This window comes from Mus caroli, unplaced genomic scaffold, assembly GCF_978045245.1.
Source record: "Mus caroli unplaced genomic scaffold, Mus_caroli_1 scaffold_2, whole genome shotgun sequence".
Classification (NCBI taxonomy): Eukaryota; Metazoa; Chordata; class Mammalia; order Rodentia; family Muridae; genus Mus; species Mus caroli.
In genome coordinates this window covers 158,375,530-158,394,521 of record NW_028227257.1, presented here as the reverse complement: position 1 = coordinate 158,394,521, position 18,992 = coordinate 158,375,530, and the positions used below count along the sequence as shown (strand labels likewise).

The window sequence follows — 18,992 nt, the reverse complement described above, 5'->3', positions numbered from 1 at the left end:
ACTATGAAAGCCAGAAGATCCTGGACGGATGTTATACAGACACTAAAAGAACACAAATTCCAGCCCAGGCTACTATACCCAGCCAAACTCAATTAACATAGATGGAGAAACCAAAGTATTCCACGACAAAACCAAATTCACACATTATCTCTCCACGAATCCAGCCCTTCAAAGGATAATAACAGAAAAAAACCAATACAAGGACAGGAACCACGCCCTAGAAACAACAAGAAGGTAATCCCTCAACAAACCTAAAAGAAGACAGCCACAAGAACAAAATACCAACTTTAACAACAAAAATAACAGGAAACAACAATTACTTTTCCTTAATATCTCTTAATATCAATGGACTCAACTCCCCGATAAAAAGACATAGACTAACAAACTGGCTACACAAACAAGACCCAACATTTTGCTGCTTACAGGAAACTCATCTCAGAGAAAAGGATAGACACTACCTCAGAATGAAAGGCTGGAAAACAATTTTCCAAGCAAATGGCATGAAGAAACAAGCTGGAGTAGCCATTCTAATATCTGATAAGATTGACTTCCAACCCAAAGTCATTAAAAAAGACAGGGAGGGACACTTCATACTCATCAAAGGTAAAATCCTCCAAGAGGAACTATCAATCCTGAATATCTATGCTCCAAATACAAAGGCAGCCACATTCATTAAAGAAACTTTAGTAAATCTCAAAGCACACATTGCACCTCATACAATAATAGTGGGAGACTTCAACACACCACTTTCACCAATGGACAGATCATGGAAACAGAAACTAAACAGGGACACAGAGAAACTAAGAGAAATTATGAATCAAATGGATCTGGCAGATATCTACAGAACATTCTATCCTAAAACAAAAGGATATACCTTCTTCTCAGCACCTCATGGTACCTTCTCCAAAATTGACCACATAATTGGTCACAAAACAGGCCTCAACAGATACAAAAATATTGAAATTGTCCCATGCATCCTATCAGATCACCATGGACTAAGGCTGATCTTCAATAACAAAATAAATAATAGAAAGCCAACCTTCACGTGGAAACTGAACAACACTCTTCTCAATGATACCTTGGTCAAGGAAGGAATAAAGAAAGAAATTAAGGACTTTTTAGAGTTCAATGAAAATGAAGCCACAACATACCCAAACTTATGGGACACAATGAAAGCATTTCTAAGAGGAAAACTCATAGCTCTGAGTGCCTCCAAAAGGAAACTAGAGAGAGCACACATTAGCAGTTTGACAACACACCTAAAAGCACTAGAACAGAAGGAAGCAAATTCACCCAAGAGGAGTAGACGGCAGGAAATAATCAAACTCAGGGGCGAAATCACCCAAGTGGAAACAAGAAAAACTACTCAAAGAATCAACCAATCAAGGAGCTGGTTCTTTGAGAAAATCAACAAGATAGATAAACCCTTAGCCAGACTCACTAGAGGGCACAGGGAAAGCATCCTAATTAACAAAATCAGAAATGAAAAAGGAGACATAACAACAGATCCTGAAGACATCCAAAACACCATCAGATCCTTCTACCAAAGGCTATACTCAACAAAACTGGAGAACCTGGATGAAATGGAGAAGTTCCTAGACAGATACCAGGTACCAAAGTTGAATCAAGATCAGTTTAATGATCTAAACAGCCCTATATCCCCCAAAGAAATAGAAGCAGTCATTAATAGTCTCCCAACTAAAAAAAGCCCAGGACCAGATGGGTTTAGTGCAGAGTTCTATCAGACCTTCAAAGAAGATCTAATCCCAGTTCTTCACAAACTATTCCACAAAATAGAAACAGAAGGTACTCTACCCAACTCATTCTATAAAGCCACAATTACTCTGATACCTAAACCACAAAAAGACCCAACAAAGATAGAAAACTTCAGACCAATATCCCTTATGAATATTGATGCAAAAATCCTCAATAAAGTTCTTGCTAACCGAATCCAAGAACACATCAAAACAATCATCCATCCTGACCAAGTAGGTTTCATCCCAGGGATGCAGGGATGGTTCAATATACGGAAATCCATCAACGTAATCCAGTATATAAACAAACTCAAAGACAAAAACCACATGGTCATCTCGTTAGATGCGGAAAAAGCATTTGACAAGATCCAACACCCATTCATGATAAAAGTCTTGGAAAGATCAGGAATTCAAGGCCCATACCTAAACATGATAAAAGCAATCTACAGCAAACCAGTAGCCAACATCAAAGTAAATGGTGAGAAGCTTGAAGCAATCCCTCTAAAATCAGGGACTAGACAAGGCTGTCCACTTTCTCCATACCTATTCAACATTGTACTTGAAATCCTAGCCAGAGCAATTCGACAACAAAAGGAGATCAAAGGGATACAAATTGGAAAAGATGAAGTCAAAATATCACTTTTTGCAGATGATATGATAGTATATATAAGTGACCCTAAAAATTCCACCAGAGAACTCCTAAGCCTGATAAACAGCTTCGGTGAAGTAGCTGGATATAAAATTAACTCAAACAAATCAATGGCCTTTCTCTACACAAAGAATAAACAGGCTGAGAAAGAAATTAGGGAAACAACACCCTTCTCAACAGTCACAAGTAATATAAAATATCTTGGCGTGACTCTAACTAAGGAAGTGAAAGATCTGTATAATAAAAACTTCAAGTCTCTGAAGAAAGAAATTATAGAAGATCTCAGAAGATGGAAAGATCTCCCATGCTCATGGATTGGCAGGATCAACATTGTAAAAATGGCTATCTTGCCAAAAGCAATCTACAGATTCAATGCAATCCCCATCAAAATTCCAAATCAATTCTTCAACGAATTAGAAAGTGCAATCTGCAAATTCATCTGGAATAACAAAAAACCTAGGATAGCAAAAACTCTTCTCAAGGATAAAAGAACCTCTGGTGGAATCACCATGCCGGACCTAAAGCTCTACTACAGAGCAATTGTGATAAAAACTGCATGGTACTGGTATAGTGACAGACAAATAGACCAATGGAATAGAATTGAAGACCCAGAAATGAACCCACACACCTATGGTCACTTGATCTTCGACAAGGGAGCTAAAAACATCCAGTGGAAGAAAGACAGCATTTTCAACAAATGGTGCTGGCACAACTGGTTGTTAACATGTAGAAGAATGTGAATGGATCCATTCCTATCTCCTTGTACTAAGATCAAGTCTAAGTGGATCAAGGAACTTCACATAAAACCAGAGACACTGAAACTTATAGAGGAGAAAGTGGGGAAAAGCCTTGAAGATATGGGCACAGGGGAAAAATTCCTAAATAGAACAGTAATGGCTTGTGCTGTAAGATCGAGAATTGACAAGTGGGACCTCATGAAACTGCAAAGCTTCTGCAAGGCTAAAGACACCATCAATAAGACAAAAAAAACACCAACAGATTGGGAAAGGATCTTCACCTATCCTAAATCAGATAAGGGACTAATATCCAATATATATAAAGAACTCAAGAAGGTGGACTCCAGAAAGTCAAATAACCCCATTAAAAAATGGGGCTCAGAACTGAACAAAGAATTCTCACCTGAGGAATACTGAATGGCAGAGAAACACCTGAAAAAATGTTCAACATCCTTAATCATCAGGGAAATGCAAATCAAAACAACCCTGAGATTCCACCTCACACCAGTCAGAATGGCTAAGATCAAAAATTCAGGTGACAGCAGATGCTGGCGAGGATGTGGAGAAAGAGGAACACTCCTCCATTGTTGGTGGGATTGCAAGCTTGTACAACCACTCTGGAAATCAGTCTGGCGGTTCCTCAGAAAATTGGACATAGTACTACCGGAGGATCCAGCAATACCTCTCCTGGGCATATATCCAGAAGATGTCCCAACCGGTAAAAAGGACACATGCTCCACTATGTTCATAGCAGTCCTATTTATAATAGCCAGAAGCTGGAAAGAACCCAGATGTCCCTCAACAGAGGAATGGATACAGAAATTATGGTACATTTACACAATGGAGTACTACTCAGCTATTAAAAAGAATGAATTTATGAAATTCCTAACCAAATGGATGGACCTGGAGGGCATCATCTTGAGTGAAATAACACAATCACAAAAGAACTCACACAATATGTATTCACTGATAAGTGGATATTAGCCCAAAACTTAGGATACCCAAGATATAAGATACAATTTGCTAAACGCATGAAACTCAAGAAGAATGAAGACCAAAGTGTGGACACTGTGCACCTTCTTAGAATTGGGAACAAAACACCCAGGGAAGGAGTTACAGAGACAAAGTTCGTAGCTGTGATGAAAGGATGGACCATTTAGAGACTGCCATATCCAGGGATCCATCCCATAATCAGCTTCTAAACGCTGACACCATTGCATACACTAGCAAGATTTTGCTGAAAGGACCCAAATATAGCTGTCTCTTGTGAGACGATGCCGGGGCCTAGCAAACACAGGAGTGGATGTTCACAGTCAGCTATTGGATGTATCACAGGGCTCCCAATGGAGAAGCTAGAGAAAGTACCCAAGGACCTAAAGGGATCTGCAACCCTATTGTTGGAACAACATGATGTACTAACCAGAACCCCGGAGCTCTTGTCTCTAGCTGCATATGTATCGAAAGATGGCCTAGTCGGCCATCAATGGAAAGAGAGGCCCATTGGACTTGCAAACTTTATATGCCCCAATATAGGGGAATGCCAGGGCCAAAAGAATGGGAATGGGTGGGTAGGGAAGTGGGGGGCGCTATGGGGGACTTTTGGGATAGCATTGGAAATGTAATTGAGGAAAATATGTAATAAAAATATTAAAAATCAAAAAAAAAAGAAATCTCATCTTTAAATAAATGAATGAACAAATAAAAGTAAATTTGTTTCTACATGAAAAAAAAATAGTTGACAATGTCAAATCGTAAATTAAGAAAGACTTAGTGTAGAAGCTCTCTCTTCTCTCAAACACCGTTTTTTTGTTTGTTTGTTTTCTTCTGTGTTTCCGTTAAGTGGTGATCATTAGCTGTACTTACATAAGCTCACACTGCACCAATTCCTGAAGACTCTGCTCCTGGATGAGGTGGCCCTTGGTTCTTAGAAAAGTAACTTAAAAAATATCAGGAGTGGATCAAATGGCAGGAGCAGGTCAACCCCTGAAAGGAAGGTTAGGGAGTCAGCTTTTCCTGTCCTGAAATAAAAGAATTCAGAGAGGTGAAAAGGCAGTGCCAAGCCACCAGTACTTAAGAGCATCTTTCGATTTGTTACACAAAGCTTCAAATGTCTGGACATCCAAATGGAACAATTTTCCATTTGACTTACAACTTAAAGCTTCATTTTTGTTTCAAGATGAAATGATAATAGTTCTCAAAATACTAAGCCCAATTTCTCAGCATAGACCAGAAGTGAGGATAATTCTCCCATCACAAACTCCCTTGCCATGCTTGTCACAGGGATCAAACTTTCCCTGCAGGAACTACCATATAAAATTTGGCTACAATGGTTACATGATTTTAAAACAAGATTCTATTCTCCTTTAGAGATCAGGCTGATCTCAAATCCCAGCAACCCTCTTGCTTTAGCTTACTGGGTGTATCTTTCTTCCATACCAACAAGAATTAGGGCTTCACCTAAAAAGGAATAATGAGGAAGAGTGGACAGAGGAGAACATCACTTCAGTGACAATCTTCTGAACCCATCTCATTTCTCCAATAGAGCTAGCTCATTCTGAAGCATGCTTTACATGGGCTGGTTAGGTCTTCTTTTTGGGCAAAGATAAACACACCCATCCTAACTCTATTATACTTAAGTTACTTCCTCTGAGTTCCATGCTGGATTAAGTTATGTACCAGTTCCCGAGCATTAACTGCTTTCCTGAGATTTCCATTTGCACTTAACAAATATAGGAACTAGCAAAGGAAAAGCATTTTTTAAATCAGTTCCCTAGTGTGCCCAGGCATTGGTTAGATAATTCCAGTTCAAGGCAGTTGTACTGTTATTCAAAAGTCCAGATCCAAGGTATCCAGAGCTGAGAAGTAAAAGCCACTGATGGTTTATGTACCCAGCTGCCATGAGCCCTGCATCACTACCAAGGACACCAGAAAGCTAAGCCCAAGACAACCTTCCTAAGACTCAACTGACACTCAGCAAGTACCTGTAGCTTGGTGACGGATAATTTGCATCATGAGTGAGGGCCAAACAGGCATGTGGGGAGGACAGTGAGGGGAGGGGGAGATCCCTGACAAGGCTTCTTATCTGCAGGAAAAGACTAGCCTATCCCTTCTGTTATTAATGACTTCCATGATTGCATCTTTGAGCTGCAAAGGCAAATTTTCCCCTTGAGTAATCAAAATAATTGCCTGGGGAATTAAGCCCTGGGAACAAAAGAAGTCAACTGTGGGGCCTCTTAATGAAAAGGAACAAACACACCTTGGGAGGAGAATTAAAGGGAGGTAATCACCAGAAAAACCTCTAGGAGCATCCTTGTCTAAGATGTGTCAAAGTGACAGGGCCGGAAATGGCAGAATGATTGCCAATCTCTAGAGGACTCATGTTGTTCCCTCCTTTCTATCTGAGAGCTATCCACATGCCTGGTCTGCCTAATGCTTTCTCTTTCTTCTCTTTCATAGGGGACTACTGGGTTTGAAGCACACATTGATAAGTGTTTGGAGCTAGCAGAGTATTTATACACTATCATAAAAAACCGAGAAGGATATGAAATGGTGTTTGATGGGAAGGTACGTGTTCAACATTTCAACAATCACCATGAATGTCCTCGGTCCCAGTGCTTACTCCTGGTGTTTTCTGATGTCAGTAATGAGCTTTCTGGCTAAGTGGGACCATTATAGGGGCAAGTGATAGATGGCACGATGGTTCCTTTGAGCTGGAATAAACAGTGGACTCACAACGCTGAAGAATGTGAAAGGGAGATAAGCCAAGGGGAATCACTCATTTAAATACAGGAGTTGTCTTCTGAACTAAAGAATCAAAACGTTCGAACCCTCCTTGGAATTTTAGACCAGGCCTGAATCCTATTTTCTTCCTTTTAGCCTCAACACACAAATGTCTGCTTCTGGTTTGTACCTCCTAGTTTGCGCACTCTGGAAGACAATGAAGAGAGAATGAGCCGCCTCTCAAAGGTAGGTACTGAGAGCTCCTTGTCTCCTTTGCTGTTGTGTCCGGCCAGCAGATCACAGCCTGGGTTCTAGCCTGGAAAGGCATTTTGGAAACCTGGAAGAGAAGAAGGGCTAGGCGGGCGAGAAAAGGATGCAGCTAAGACGGACATTCCGATCAAAGCTCAATTTTACTATTCTGCACGCAGTTATGAAGCAGGGGAAGGGGCCCAATTCCCGCCAAATAATCTTGGGGTCCAGTAGCAGGGTGACCACGTGATGGCTTCAGAACAGCAAAGCGGCAGGCTCCAGCAGTGGGCGTGGCAGAACGATTGAGCAGCAAGCTCCATCCAGGTGTAAATAGTGGAACCATTAAGGCTGGGGGAGGGGAGGCTACACTTTGCTACATGCGTCTTCTTTGTGATATGCAATGTCTTTGTGGGGAATACCAGCTGGAGCCTGAACCCATCTCCTCCATGAGCTCTCACAGAGCCCAGATGTACAAAGCCATTGTCCCCTGATTTTTCACAATTCCACTTGCTTGTTCCTAGAGAGAGAGTTTATGATGTCTTAAAATAATTGATTGGGTGACAATCTTTACTGACATTCAGAAATCACCAAAAACTGCCCTTGAAGATGACTGGTTTTTGAACGGAAATACTCAATTACAAATACAAAAGACACTTCAAGTATGAGAAAGTGTCAGCCAAAAGAAAAAGAAAAAGAGAGAGAGAGAGACAGAAAGAGAGAGAGAGAGAGAATAAGAAAACAAAAGAAAAGGACTCTTTTGAATACCAAGATCCAGGCTACCCAGTAGTAGTACCATTTTGTGTGTACTATATGCCCCAGGCTCCACATTTATCAGATTTTAGGTCACTTAAAGTCTCATAGCAGCTCGTGTGTGTTGAAGTGGCCAAGCATTATTGCTGTCCCATTTTACTGAATGACCGTGGGAAATGCAATGCTCCCCAAATTGTACAGCAAGTTTGACTCCAGAGCTTAAAAAGCTCTGAAGTCTCCACTGGTTATATATTCTATATAACACATATAGAATATATATATATATTATATCTTTAATCTCTACATGCTCCCAACATTTACACATGGATGCAGTTTGCTTTATGGTGCACACTAAAGGGAGAGGACTCAGGAGCCTATTTCTCACAGTGCTGTAGGAATGGCAGCCAGGGCCATCCATCACTTATACATGAACCTCAGAAGGTTAGTTGTTGTAGGCATTGTTTCAGTGACTCAGGAGGCTGCACACACAGCCAGGTTACCCAGGCATATATTCCCTACTGCTAAGAATCTCGCCTTAGCTTACTGGCCTTCTGGAATAATTTATTCCCTTCTATATAAAGGGAAGTATAGGATTCCTGTAGATCAGTGTTTCTCAACCTTCCTAATAACTCAACCCTTTAATACAGTTCCTCATGTTGTGGTGGCCCCCAACCATAAAATTATCTCATTACTACTTCATAACTATAATTTTGCTACTGATGAATCTCAATGTAAATATGTGATATGCAAAGGTATCTAATATGTGCCTCCATGGGGGTCATGACCTACAGATTGACAACCACTGCAGTAGATGAAAACCCCTCAGGTGATTTTTAAAACATTAATATCTGCCTTTTAGCAATCTGGAACCACATTTTTCAGTGTGATGAAACTCACATGAGGTAGTCTTTTTTTTTAATTTATTAGTGTGTGTTGTATATGAAGGTACATGTTCAGATACATATACAAATGTACGTGAATGTGCATATATGCATGTGTGCACCTGCATGTTGGAAAGAGAACAAAGCTAAATTCTGAACAATACAAGGCCAAGAACTTGCTTAGTCCAGTGCTATAGTATACAAAAGCCACCAAAAGTCAATTGCTGAGCTGAAGTACCGAGACTTTGGGGCTTGCAATATAATAAATTACTATGGTGGCTTATGAACAACAGAAATTTATTTTTCACAGTCAGTTCTGGGGCTGGGAAATCTGAGATCAAGCAGTCAGCAGATTCCATATCTGCTGAGGGACCAGGAACTGTACCCTCTCTGGGGTGTTAATTGATAAGGCAGAGCCTCCCAAGGACTAACATCTCCTTGAGGATTATGATTGCAAGAGAGAAATTTGAAGGGACACAGTGTTTAGACTATAGTAAGTACTTCTCACATACTTCCTTGCTTAAGAGAAAAGAACTTTTACCAAATTCAATGAGCCTTTCCCAAGAGTTCACTGGTAGCAAACAAATATCTAGATAACAGACGCAGTTATGACTAATACAAGCATTCACTCCTTCATGAAGATGTAAAGATGAGAATCTGGTAGGTGCATTTCTGGTTACCTAGGAGACTAGCCTGGAACTCACTATGTAGCCCAGCTGGCCTGGAATTCACAAGAGATCTACCTGACTCTGCCTCCTAAATCCTGGGGTTAAAGGTGTGCTCCACTATGGCCAGCAATTCACTGACCATTACCTTCATCTCTTAACAGCTTTTCTAGTCCTCCAGTAATTGATGACTTTCAAAAGGCCATCATAATGGGCTTCATAGCAAATTGGTAAAGAAGCAATGTGGCCTCATACATGAGATGACTTTGAAAAGTCTGCTATGGAATAATGAAAAACTCATTTGGCAAGATTTTGACATTACAGAATGTCTTCTTGATGGCATTCATACATTTCTAAGATTTAAACACAAAAGCTTTCTAACATATAGTGGAAATACATTTTCAAGATAACTATGTTATTTCATAAACACTAGCCCCCTCCGAAAGAAACAAGTGCAACGTTTAATTATGAAGAGGTCTGCTGGTGATGTAAGAGATGGTCCTCATTTTCCACTGAATCTATGACCATGTACATCTCACTCTGCTTCTCTGCATCTCTGGCTTCTCATTTCTGGCTCTATCTTTGTAATGAACATCAAAGATCAGATGCTACATATCCGGACTCCAGTAGCAAATTCATGTGGACAGAGCAAGCAAGCATCTGAGTAGATGCAACTGAAATGTAGGTCTCGTCTTAGCAAGCTGCTCCTCTCATGCTACTACCCTGCCTGTTAGAGTTCAGAAAGCCCTCTACAGCTTCTTGCACCACGTTAGGAAACAAAGGAATGAAAGGGTAGTCTGCCTACCTTCCAGCAGATTACAGATGGGGAGGAAAGGGAACAGGTAGCTGCTCATCAGTGAAGGCCAGTTAAGAAATTAGGCTGCTGTTAGACTCTGAGTAAAGTCCTGTGGGTATAACTCAGAAGAAGATCGTTGATAGTGGGCAGGAAAGGGTTCCTTGAGGTTGGGACACTGTAGGGGAAACCTGCACAGTACTTAGGATACAGAGGACTGAAGACATGGACTGGGAGAAAGTGCCACGGTATGACTGATGATAGGCATAAAATGATGAGACATGTAGATGCTTCAAAGGATATTTAATAAAGGGCCCTTGTCAGAGTTGAAAGCTCGCTTTGGTTAGCAGTTGAAGATGAATTCTTGGAGCTGATGACAAAAAGCTGGTTTGCAGAGCTGGAGAGCACAAGCTTATTTCGAAACAGCAAAGAGAATCCAGGAGCTGCAATGAACATCGTAACAAAAGCACTGTGATCTTGTCTGAGATGTTCCTCTGTGCATGAAATCACAACACAGCTATTTACTCCTAGATACGTCTTTATACCGGTACAGCCTTGGTTTTTGTTTTGTTTTGTTTTGTTGTTTTGTTGTTTTTTGTTTTTTTTTTCGAAATACTTGTAAGTGAAAACAATTTAAAAAAGAATGAAAAAAAACTAGAAAAGTTTAGGATCACAAGAAAGTTGACAGAAGTGTGTTTATTTATTTATTTTTCTTTAATGCATTTGTGTGGTAGTGGGGGATGTACCCTTTAGGGGAGGTTAAAGGAAGGCACTAGGCATTCCTCTATTCCTCTCTGACTTATTCTTTTTTTCTTTTTTCTTTTTAATTTTTTTTATAATTCCTTAAAAAAAAAAAGAAATTGTGCAGGGCTGGAGAGATGTCTCAGTGGTTAAGAGCACTAGCTGTTCTTCCAGAGGTCATAGGTTCAATCCCCAGCAACCACATGGTGGCTCACAACCATCTATAATTGGATATGATGCCCTCTTCTGGTCTGTCAGTGACAGTGTACTCATATACATAAAATAAATAATTTTTTTTTAAAAAGTATGCACATTGGTGTTTTGCCTACATGTATGTCTGTGCAAGGGTATTGGATTCCCTGGAGTTACAGACAGGTATGAGCTGCCATGTAAGTGCTGGAAACTTAGCTCAGGTCCTCTGTAGGAACAGCCAGTGCTCTTAACTGCCCTTTTTATTTCACTCACATTGGTGTTTTGCCTGCATGTATGTCTGAATGAGGATGTTGGATCACATAGACCCGAGGTTATAGGCAGTCGTGATCTGCCATATGGGAGTTGGGAATTGAACCCAGGTCCTCTGGAAGAACAGCCAGTGCACTTAACTGCTGAGCCATCTCTCCAGTCCCTACTTAATCTCTTCATACAGGGTCTCTTAAAGGAACCTGAAGCTTACCATTTCAGCTAGGCTGGCTGACCAGTAAGCTCCAGGACTAACCTGACTTCTCCCCACAGCATTGTTGTTACAGATGTGTACCCTGTTTTTTAGAGGCATGTACCATGTACTCCTGGATTTGTTACATGGCTGCTAGGGGAGCACAGGTTCTCATGGTTTCAAGCAGGTGCACTCACCCACTGAACTATCTCTCCAGCCCTCTGTCTCCTGCTTTTATCCATCACTTGATACTGAGGCTTGCCCCTCATAATAATTTTCATTAATAGTGCTTTCTTTCAACGACTTTGCATTTTTAGGGTGAAACTCTCTTCAGTGTAGTACTGTTAAACCATATAACCCCAGGAAAAGATTCTTCTCATTTCCCGCAAGATGGAGAGTCTCTTATTATATTTAGGGTTTTTAATATTCTGAGCTATTTTTATTTGCTGATCTCATGAAAACTTGAAGCAGTTCCTTCAAGAGAAAATTGTGGTCCTGTTTAGTTAAAAACTAAAAACACCACTTGCTGTGGGATGCACTGCATAACATACAAACATTGATTGCATAACTAACATAAAGGAGATACAGAGAGAAAGTCGTTGCACTGATGTGTTCTCTTCCACAGGTGGCGCCAGTGATTAAAGCCAGAATGATGGAGTATGGGACCACAATGGTCAGCTACCAACCCTTAGGGGACAAGGTCAACTTCTTCCGAATGGTCATCTCAAACCCTGCAGCAACTCACCAAGACATTGACTTCCTGATTGAAGAAATCGAACGCCTGGGACAAGATTTGTAATCACCTCGCTCATCAAACTGTTTCAGTTCTCTAGGTAGACAGCTAAGTTGTCACAAACTGTGTAAATGTATTTGTAGTTTGTTCCAGAATAATTCTATTTCTATATCGTGGTGTCACAGTAGAGTACAGTTTTAAAAAATCAAAACCAGTGGGGTGGTGGTGGCGCACGCCTTTAATCCCAGCACTTGGGAGGCAGAGGCAGGTGGATTTCTAAGTTCAAGGCCAGCCTGGTCTACAAAGTGAGTTCCAGGACAGCCAGGGCTACACAGAGAAACCCTGTCTCGAAAAAACCAAAAAACAAAGAAATCAAGCCCAACAGGAAACATCACTCCTTTTAAAAATCCTTTCTTAAGTTTAGAATACCTCTCTAATAATTAGTGACAAAAGGCTGCGTTCTAATCAGTAAGAGAAAGTATAAAATTGTTATAAATACTTCCCTTTTAATATAGTATGTTAATCCAACCTTATTTTCACTTCAGAGCAGTAGTACTAAATAGTGCCAAATCACCCTTGAATCATAAAAGGTTCTCTGGGGTACAGTGAAAAGGACAAAGTAAATATAAAATGTATGTGGACAAGAAAAACTTTTGCCTTTTTCATAGTATTAGGAAAAGAATTTCTAATTTACCTAGAGCAACATTTCAAATGTATTTAAATACATATAATTTTACAAAAGAAAAATATATATTAAAAGAAATCCTATTTTGTAACATATAGATTTTATTTTATATGGGTTATACAGACTGCAGAGGCAGATATGAAACATAAGCCAGAGTTATTTCTTTACTTTTTTCTATCTTTCTTCTCATGGAGGCACAATAAAATACTTTAGCAAGATAATTTTAACAGAGAACCCACAAAATTCTTTTAAAATGTAATAACTTACTTTAGAATATATTATGGCTTATCATATCCCTAAAGCTAGTATTTCAAAGCAAACACACACAAAAATGAAACTTCTAAAAACAATTGACCAGATCAACAATTAAGATTCTCTTCCTGTTTAGATGTTGCACTAGTTGGCCTTGCAGACCCCGTCTAGAAGCCTGGCAAGCCCAGCTTGGACCCAGATCCAGGCAAGCATGTCCACTCTGCTTCCCGACAGCCTGCTTTCAACCAAAGGTTGATATAAGTTCTTGAAGTGTCTTTTCAAACCATATTCTTTTATTAGATCATCTGGATTAATTAGGAAAAAGGGTAAAAATAAAACCTAATCAGCCCTAGCAAAGAGGGGTACAGCACACTCCTTAAGTGTAATAAGCACAGAATATTAAACCCACTCATGGGAGTTAAGACCTCTGTATGACAATAATGGCTTCCTCCCAAATGCCATTTTGTTACTGTCTGGGGAAAGGGTCGTTTGCATCCCAGATGCTCTCTTCTTCAAATTCCTTCTCCATCCCACACTTTAAAGTCTCTCCTGCTAGACTCCCTGCCCCCAGACCCCTAATAGTGAATTACTATCCCATGTGGCTCTTTTCCTTTCCTGAAATGAATTCCTCATGCAAGCAATTTCAAGGTAGCCTAAGAACTTCTTTTATCTGCCTCCCATCAAGACCCACAGTGACTAGAATGTGCAGAGATTGCTAAAATTCAAATCAAGAGTTTGAAAATACATTTCTTTCCCTGTAAACTGGATGGAGAATTATCAACAGCTCCCATGATAACTTTAAGTCACAGATGAACAGATCTAAGTGCTGGTAGAACTATGGACTTTTACATGCAAAAGGCAAGTACCAGTCTGGAAGCATTCTCCCACTCCATATGGATGGGCATTTTGGTACTCAGAAAGATGCAGAAACAGAAGAAAGAAGGCCCTGTCCCTAACTACCACAAATCTTTACAACTTTGCCCAGACCTTATTTGACTAGACATACTGATCCTTAGTATGACTGTAGCTTTGGGCCCTTGCTGTCTAGACAGCCAATGGATGCCCTGAAGCACAAAAAAGAAAACAACCTGTGCACCAGAGTGTTATGAAGTAGTTCAGTACTCCCTGGTGGACAAGCATAACTTTCCTTTCTAGAACCTAGCTGCTGAGAGTAAACATGCAGCTGCCCATCCATCTTGAGCCTCAGGCCCACAGATCTCACTTCCCAGGCAGAGACTCACTTATCAAACCCAGTGTCCCACTTAGAGAAGGCAGAAGGGCCTACTGTTCTAATAGATGGAAAGCTTAGCCCTAGGGGGACAGACTTAATAGCTCAAGCTGGCTTCTAGTTTGATGAGATGACAGAATTTAAAATGTTGTGTCCATGTACTTTTTGCTAGTGAATTGGATCTCCAATCCCCTTCTCCAGATTCTTCCTCAAAATTTCTAGGAGCCATGCTCAGGCATGCAAATCTCTTCATCCTGTATCCTAGAAAAGGAGGTACATGCACGCCCAATACTTTAATAGATCCTCTACAGTAGCTCTGCCATCCACTCAGGAGAGTGCTAAGGAAAATGGGATGAAAGAGTAATAATGGAGTAGTAATGGAGGGAGACTATATTGAACATTGGTCCAAATCCCCAGTGCCAAAGGTCTCTATCTGTGATTTTTTTTTCTTTTTAAACATTGGTTTCAGTTTTAATCAGAATTGATATGGCAATTTTTATTTATATAGCAATATTTCATTTATTTAAAATACTTGAAAAAAGTGCAGTATGTGTTTATCTAAGACTTCTAAGTGGTATAGACTTCATGTTCTGTCACAGGATTTGAAGAAAGAAAATCAAGTGTGTGTGTGTGTGTGTGTGTGTGTGTGTGTGTGTGTGAGTGAGTGTTGCCGTTAGTACATTGTAGTACTGTCTTGTCACCTCAGATTGAGGTTGTGCACTTTATATTGAATTGTGTGGTGTTGCAAAACAACATGTGTTGCTGTAAAAACTTGCACAATGTATTATCAGTGTGTCTTCTTCTATGTGGTAGTTGTATTGAACTTTGAACTTTGAGATTATGAGAACTACATTTGCATCCATTCCTGTCCTTGCCTCTCTTCTACCCTCACCCTTTCACCCAGTCCCAAGCTGTGTGCCCTCTCCATCGGCTCTTAGAGAAAACATAACCTCAACTAGGTCCCACCCTAAGAAATCTCTTTGACAACTGTGTGATGGCACACAAAATGCTTCATCTCTGAGGCCAGAGAAACCAATTATGGAGTGTCACAGGCTGCTGACAGCGCAGATATTGACTCTACAGAGTCTTGGAGAAGGTGCTGCTCCTCAGAACATGGACAAAGGATGCACAGGTGTAAATATAGTAGCAGGACAAAGAAGCAAAAGCATCAAACCAGGTATCATCTTGCACGTGCTTTTCTGTTTTCAAGTGTTAAATGCAAACACTGTGTATTAATTAGTTGTGTATGCAAAGATCTTGTTGCCAAATGGTGTTTCTGAATAATGTCAACATTTCCCCAGCACCACTACATTAACTAAAGACAGAAAAAAATAAAATAAAAACAAATGTGACAACCTATTCTACCAAATATAAACTTGTGTATGATCAAAGTATTTTACCTGTGTTTTCTCTCTAAACCCAAATAAATGTGTAAATGTAGACATATCAGGCTATGGGTGCTCACTTTACACTCTGTCATGTGGTGGAGGTCATTTTTAATATTTAATGACTTTCTTGTCTTCTGGTCTTACTTCTGCTATCACCCCCTTTCTTCTTCAAATAGAAATGGTCAATCAAAAATATTTTATGACATTTTCACCTAAGCATAAAAATGAGAAAAACAAAATACCAAAGTCCCATGTGGCCCCCAACCTTTACTCTTGCAATCTTATTTAATTTATTCCTCTACACTACTTCTTCCCTGGCACCAAATTATGTTTTTGTGAATGTGTGAAAAATAAGGACTCTCAGATAGGAAGGACTCAAAATTCTGCCATTACTCTCTGTGCTCAGGAAGAAATTCCCACTCTTTTTGATATGAAGGAAAAGTGTCTCAGGAGTAATAAGAATGTAGGTTCTGCAGCTGGATTACCTAGAGTCAAGTTATGTCTGACCCATCACTGACTCTCTGATACCCCAAGAATAATCACCAAGCCTCCTTGACTGTGTTCCCCAGTTTGACAACAGCAAGTTTCTTCCTACAGTTTTTGTGTTGATTAAATTGAATGTATGTATGATACTGAGCATGGCTCTTGGAATTTGTGCTGATTAATTTCCATCATTAGCTTGATAAATTTATCTTGAGGTACACCTTCTGAGGGTATTTTCATAGCTGTTTAACTAAAGAGGGAAGGCCCACTCTCAATATGTGTGATATCACGCCATGGGCAGGACTGAACAAAAACCATAAGAGGAAAGAGGAAGCTGAGCACCAATATTTGCCTCTCTCTACCTCCTGACTGCAGATGCAATGTAGCCAGTTGCCTCTCATGCCCACTGCTGTGCTTTGCCTGAAGGTAGGACTGTATCCCTTTAAACCATTGGCCAAACAAATCCTTCCTTCTTTGAATTGCATTTGCTGTGCACTTTGTCACAACAACGAGGAAAGTAGCTAATACAGCAGCATTCACTAAGTAGCAGTCAACAAGTCTTGATTGTTTCATATTTTATTATGGATTCTGTAAGTCACCTCTTGTCATGTCCTTAAACACTCAAACTCCACTGAGCTTTTCCACTGTTGACTCTCCGTCAGTGGTGGCCAATGATTACCCACCTAACAAGTTTAGTTCAGAAATAATATTTAACATTGTCTTCTACTCTCCCGTGTAGATTGCCTAGCCACCCTATTTATCCATCTCCATCTACAGCACAGAGAGCCCTAGCAAAATTCTTCCATAACCTCCTGTGGTATCTACAGTGAGAAGTCACTTCCTCCATATTTTGTGCATCTTTCACAGATGCTTAGTATAATCTTGACTAAGTCCACTAATGTCCCTGAACTTCCTTAGCTGAAAACTAAGGGAATGGGTCCTAGGAAGAAGGTGGTTGTGATGTGGTTCACCATACAAATTTAGGCTTCTATCCACTCAGCTTAGGCAGATAAGACATCCAGACCCTCTACTTCCAATACACATTTCTTCTGTCCTGTGCCCACTTGAGTATTCCCTCAAGTGCCTGTCAGGCTAAAGGCCTCACATGCTACCCGTGCCATTTGGGTATCTGTGGAATCACTTACTCATCCTTTAGATATCCCTTTCCTTCCCTTAATTCTGGAACCTAGCTCCACTACCTGATGGCCTGCACTGAGCCCCTCAAGTACACAAGCCCCTCAGTCCACAAATGACACTCACTTCTTCCTCATTCTGGGATGCTACTGCTGGCCAAATGAGACCCTGCCCATCACCTTGCTTGCTCTCAACTCTCCCTCCCTCTGAGAATATAGTGCCACCAGTGATGGGTATTATAAAGACCTGTGCTGAGTACCCAAACCCCACTGTAGCACTCTACCTCTGTTCTCTGGCACTCTAGCCTATTTCTTAGCAACTGCCAGGAGGACCTGCTTGTTCTCTGGGGTGTTTGTTGGTGAGGCCAGAAACTATATCTTTCTGTAGTTGAGCTACAAATACCTCTGCTGAACCCTTCACAAATCAGTTCTGACTGATCCTAAGACTAAACTTCAGGCATTTGCTGATACAAAGCTTGTCAAACAGCATAACAGTAAACAGAGAAGCATATGCCTATTTACAAAGGTGGGGCAGACCATCCCAAAAGACATGACCAAAGTCCTAACTCCATACACCTGCTCAGGCCCTTTCATAAAAATGCAAACATGAAAAACAAAGACAATACATCTCCTCCAGGAAATCTTTAATTCCATAGGAATGGCTCTCATTGACAACAACTAAAATGACACTTAAGACAATGAATTCAAAAGAACATATATTCAAGACTCAAAGAGAACATGAACAAAGACCAGAATGAAGATTAAGAACACATACAAAATAAGAATGACAATTCAGGGTATGAAATTCAATAAAGAGATTGAAATATTAAAGAAAACCCAAACCAAAATAAACCCTGACGCAAAAAGCTCAGTGAAAAACTCCACCAGTAGACACAATGACATAGAAGATGAACTATCAGGATCAAAATTCAAAGAGGATGAATTGTAACATTCAGTCTAACAAGACAAAAAAAATCAAGCTCACACAGGAAGAACATGTAGGATCTTTGAAACACTATGAAAAAAACAAACCTACAAATATTATGGATATAGAAGATGAAATCCAAATTAAAGGCACAGAAAATACTTTAACTAAAACCATAGAGAATTCCCCAGATCTAAGGAAAGAGATGCCCATCCAAATACAAAAGACCCACTGGATACCAAAGATCAAACGAGGAATTCCCCATGCTGTATAATACTCAGAACATTAAAGAACCAAAACAAAGAAATATTAAAATTGCAAGAAATAAAGAAAAAGTTGCATATAAGGAAGAGCCAATTAGAGTAACATTTGAGTTTTCAATGGAAACTTTAAAAGCCAAAAAGACTGAAGTGGTGTATTTCAAGTTATGAAGGACTATGAATGCCAATCAAGATCATTGTATTCAGCAAAACAATCTGTTATAATTGAAATAGAAAAACATTCCAGGACAAAAGCAGTCTAAAGGAAAACATAAAGAGCTAAAGAACAAAACAAAACAAAAATATGAACATCA

General features: G+C 40.0%; 1 protein-coding gene across 1 annotated transcript in view; it reads left to right on the top strand.

Annotated features, from left to right (window-relative positions):
• The window catches only part of Gad2 (glutamate decarboxylase 2), a 77,046-nt gene extending 61,122 nt beyond the window's left edge, over positions 1–15,924 (top strand). Inside the window, exons 14-16 of the mRNA XM_021151030.3 lie at positions 6,597–6,704; positions 7,017–7,106; positions 12,217–15,924. Coding sequence (XP_021006689.2) covers positions 6,597–6,704; positions 7,017–7,106; positions 12,217–12,390 — 372 coding nt within the window. The 3' untranslated portion in view covers positions 12,391–15,924. The remainder of the gene's footprint in view (positions 1–6,596; positions 6,705–7,016; positions 7,107–12,216) is intronic.
• Positions 15,925–18,992: the final 3,068 nt, after the last annotated feature.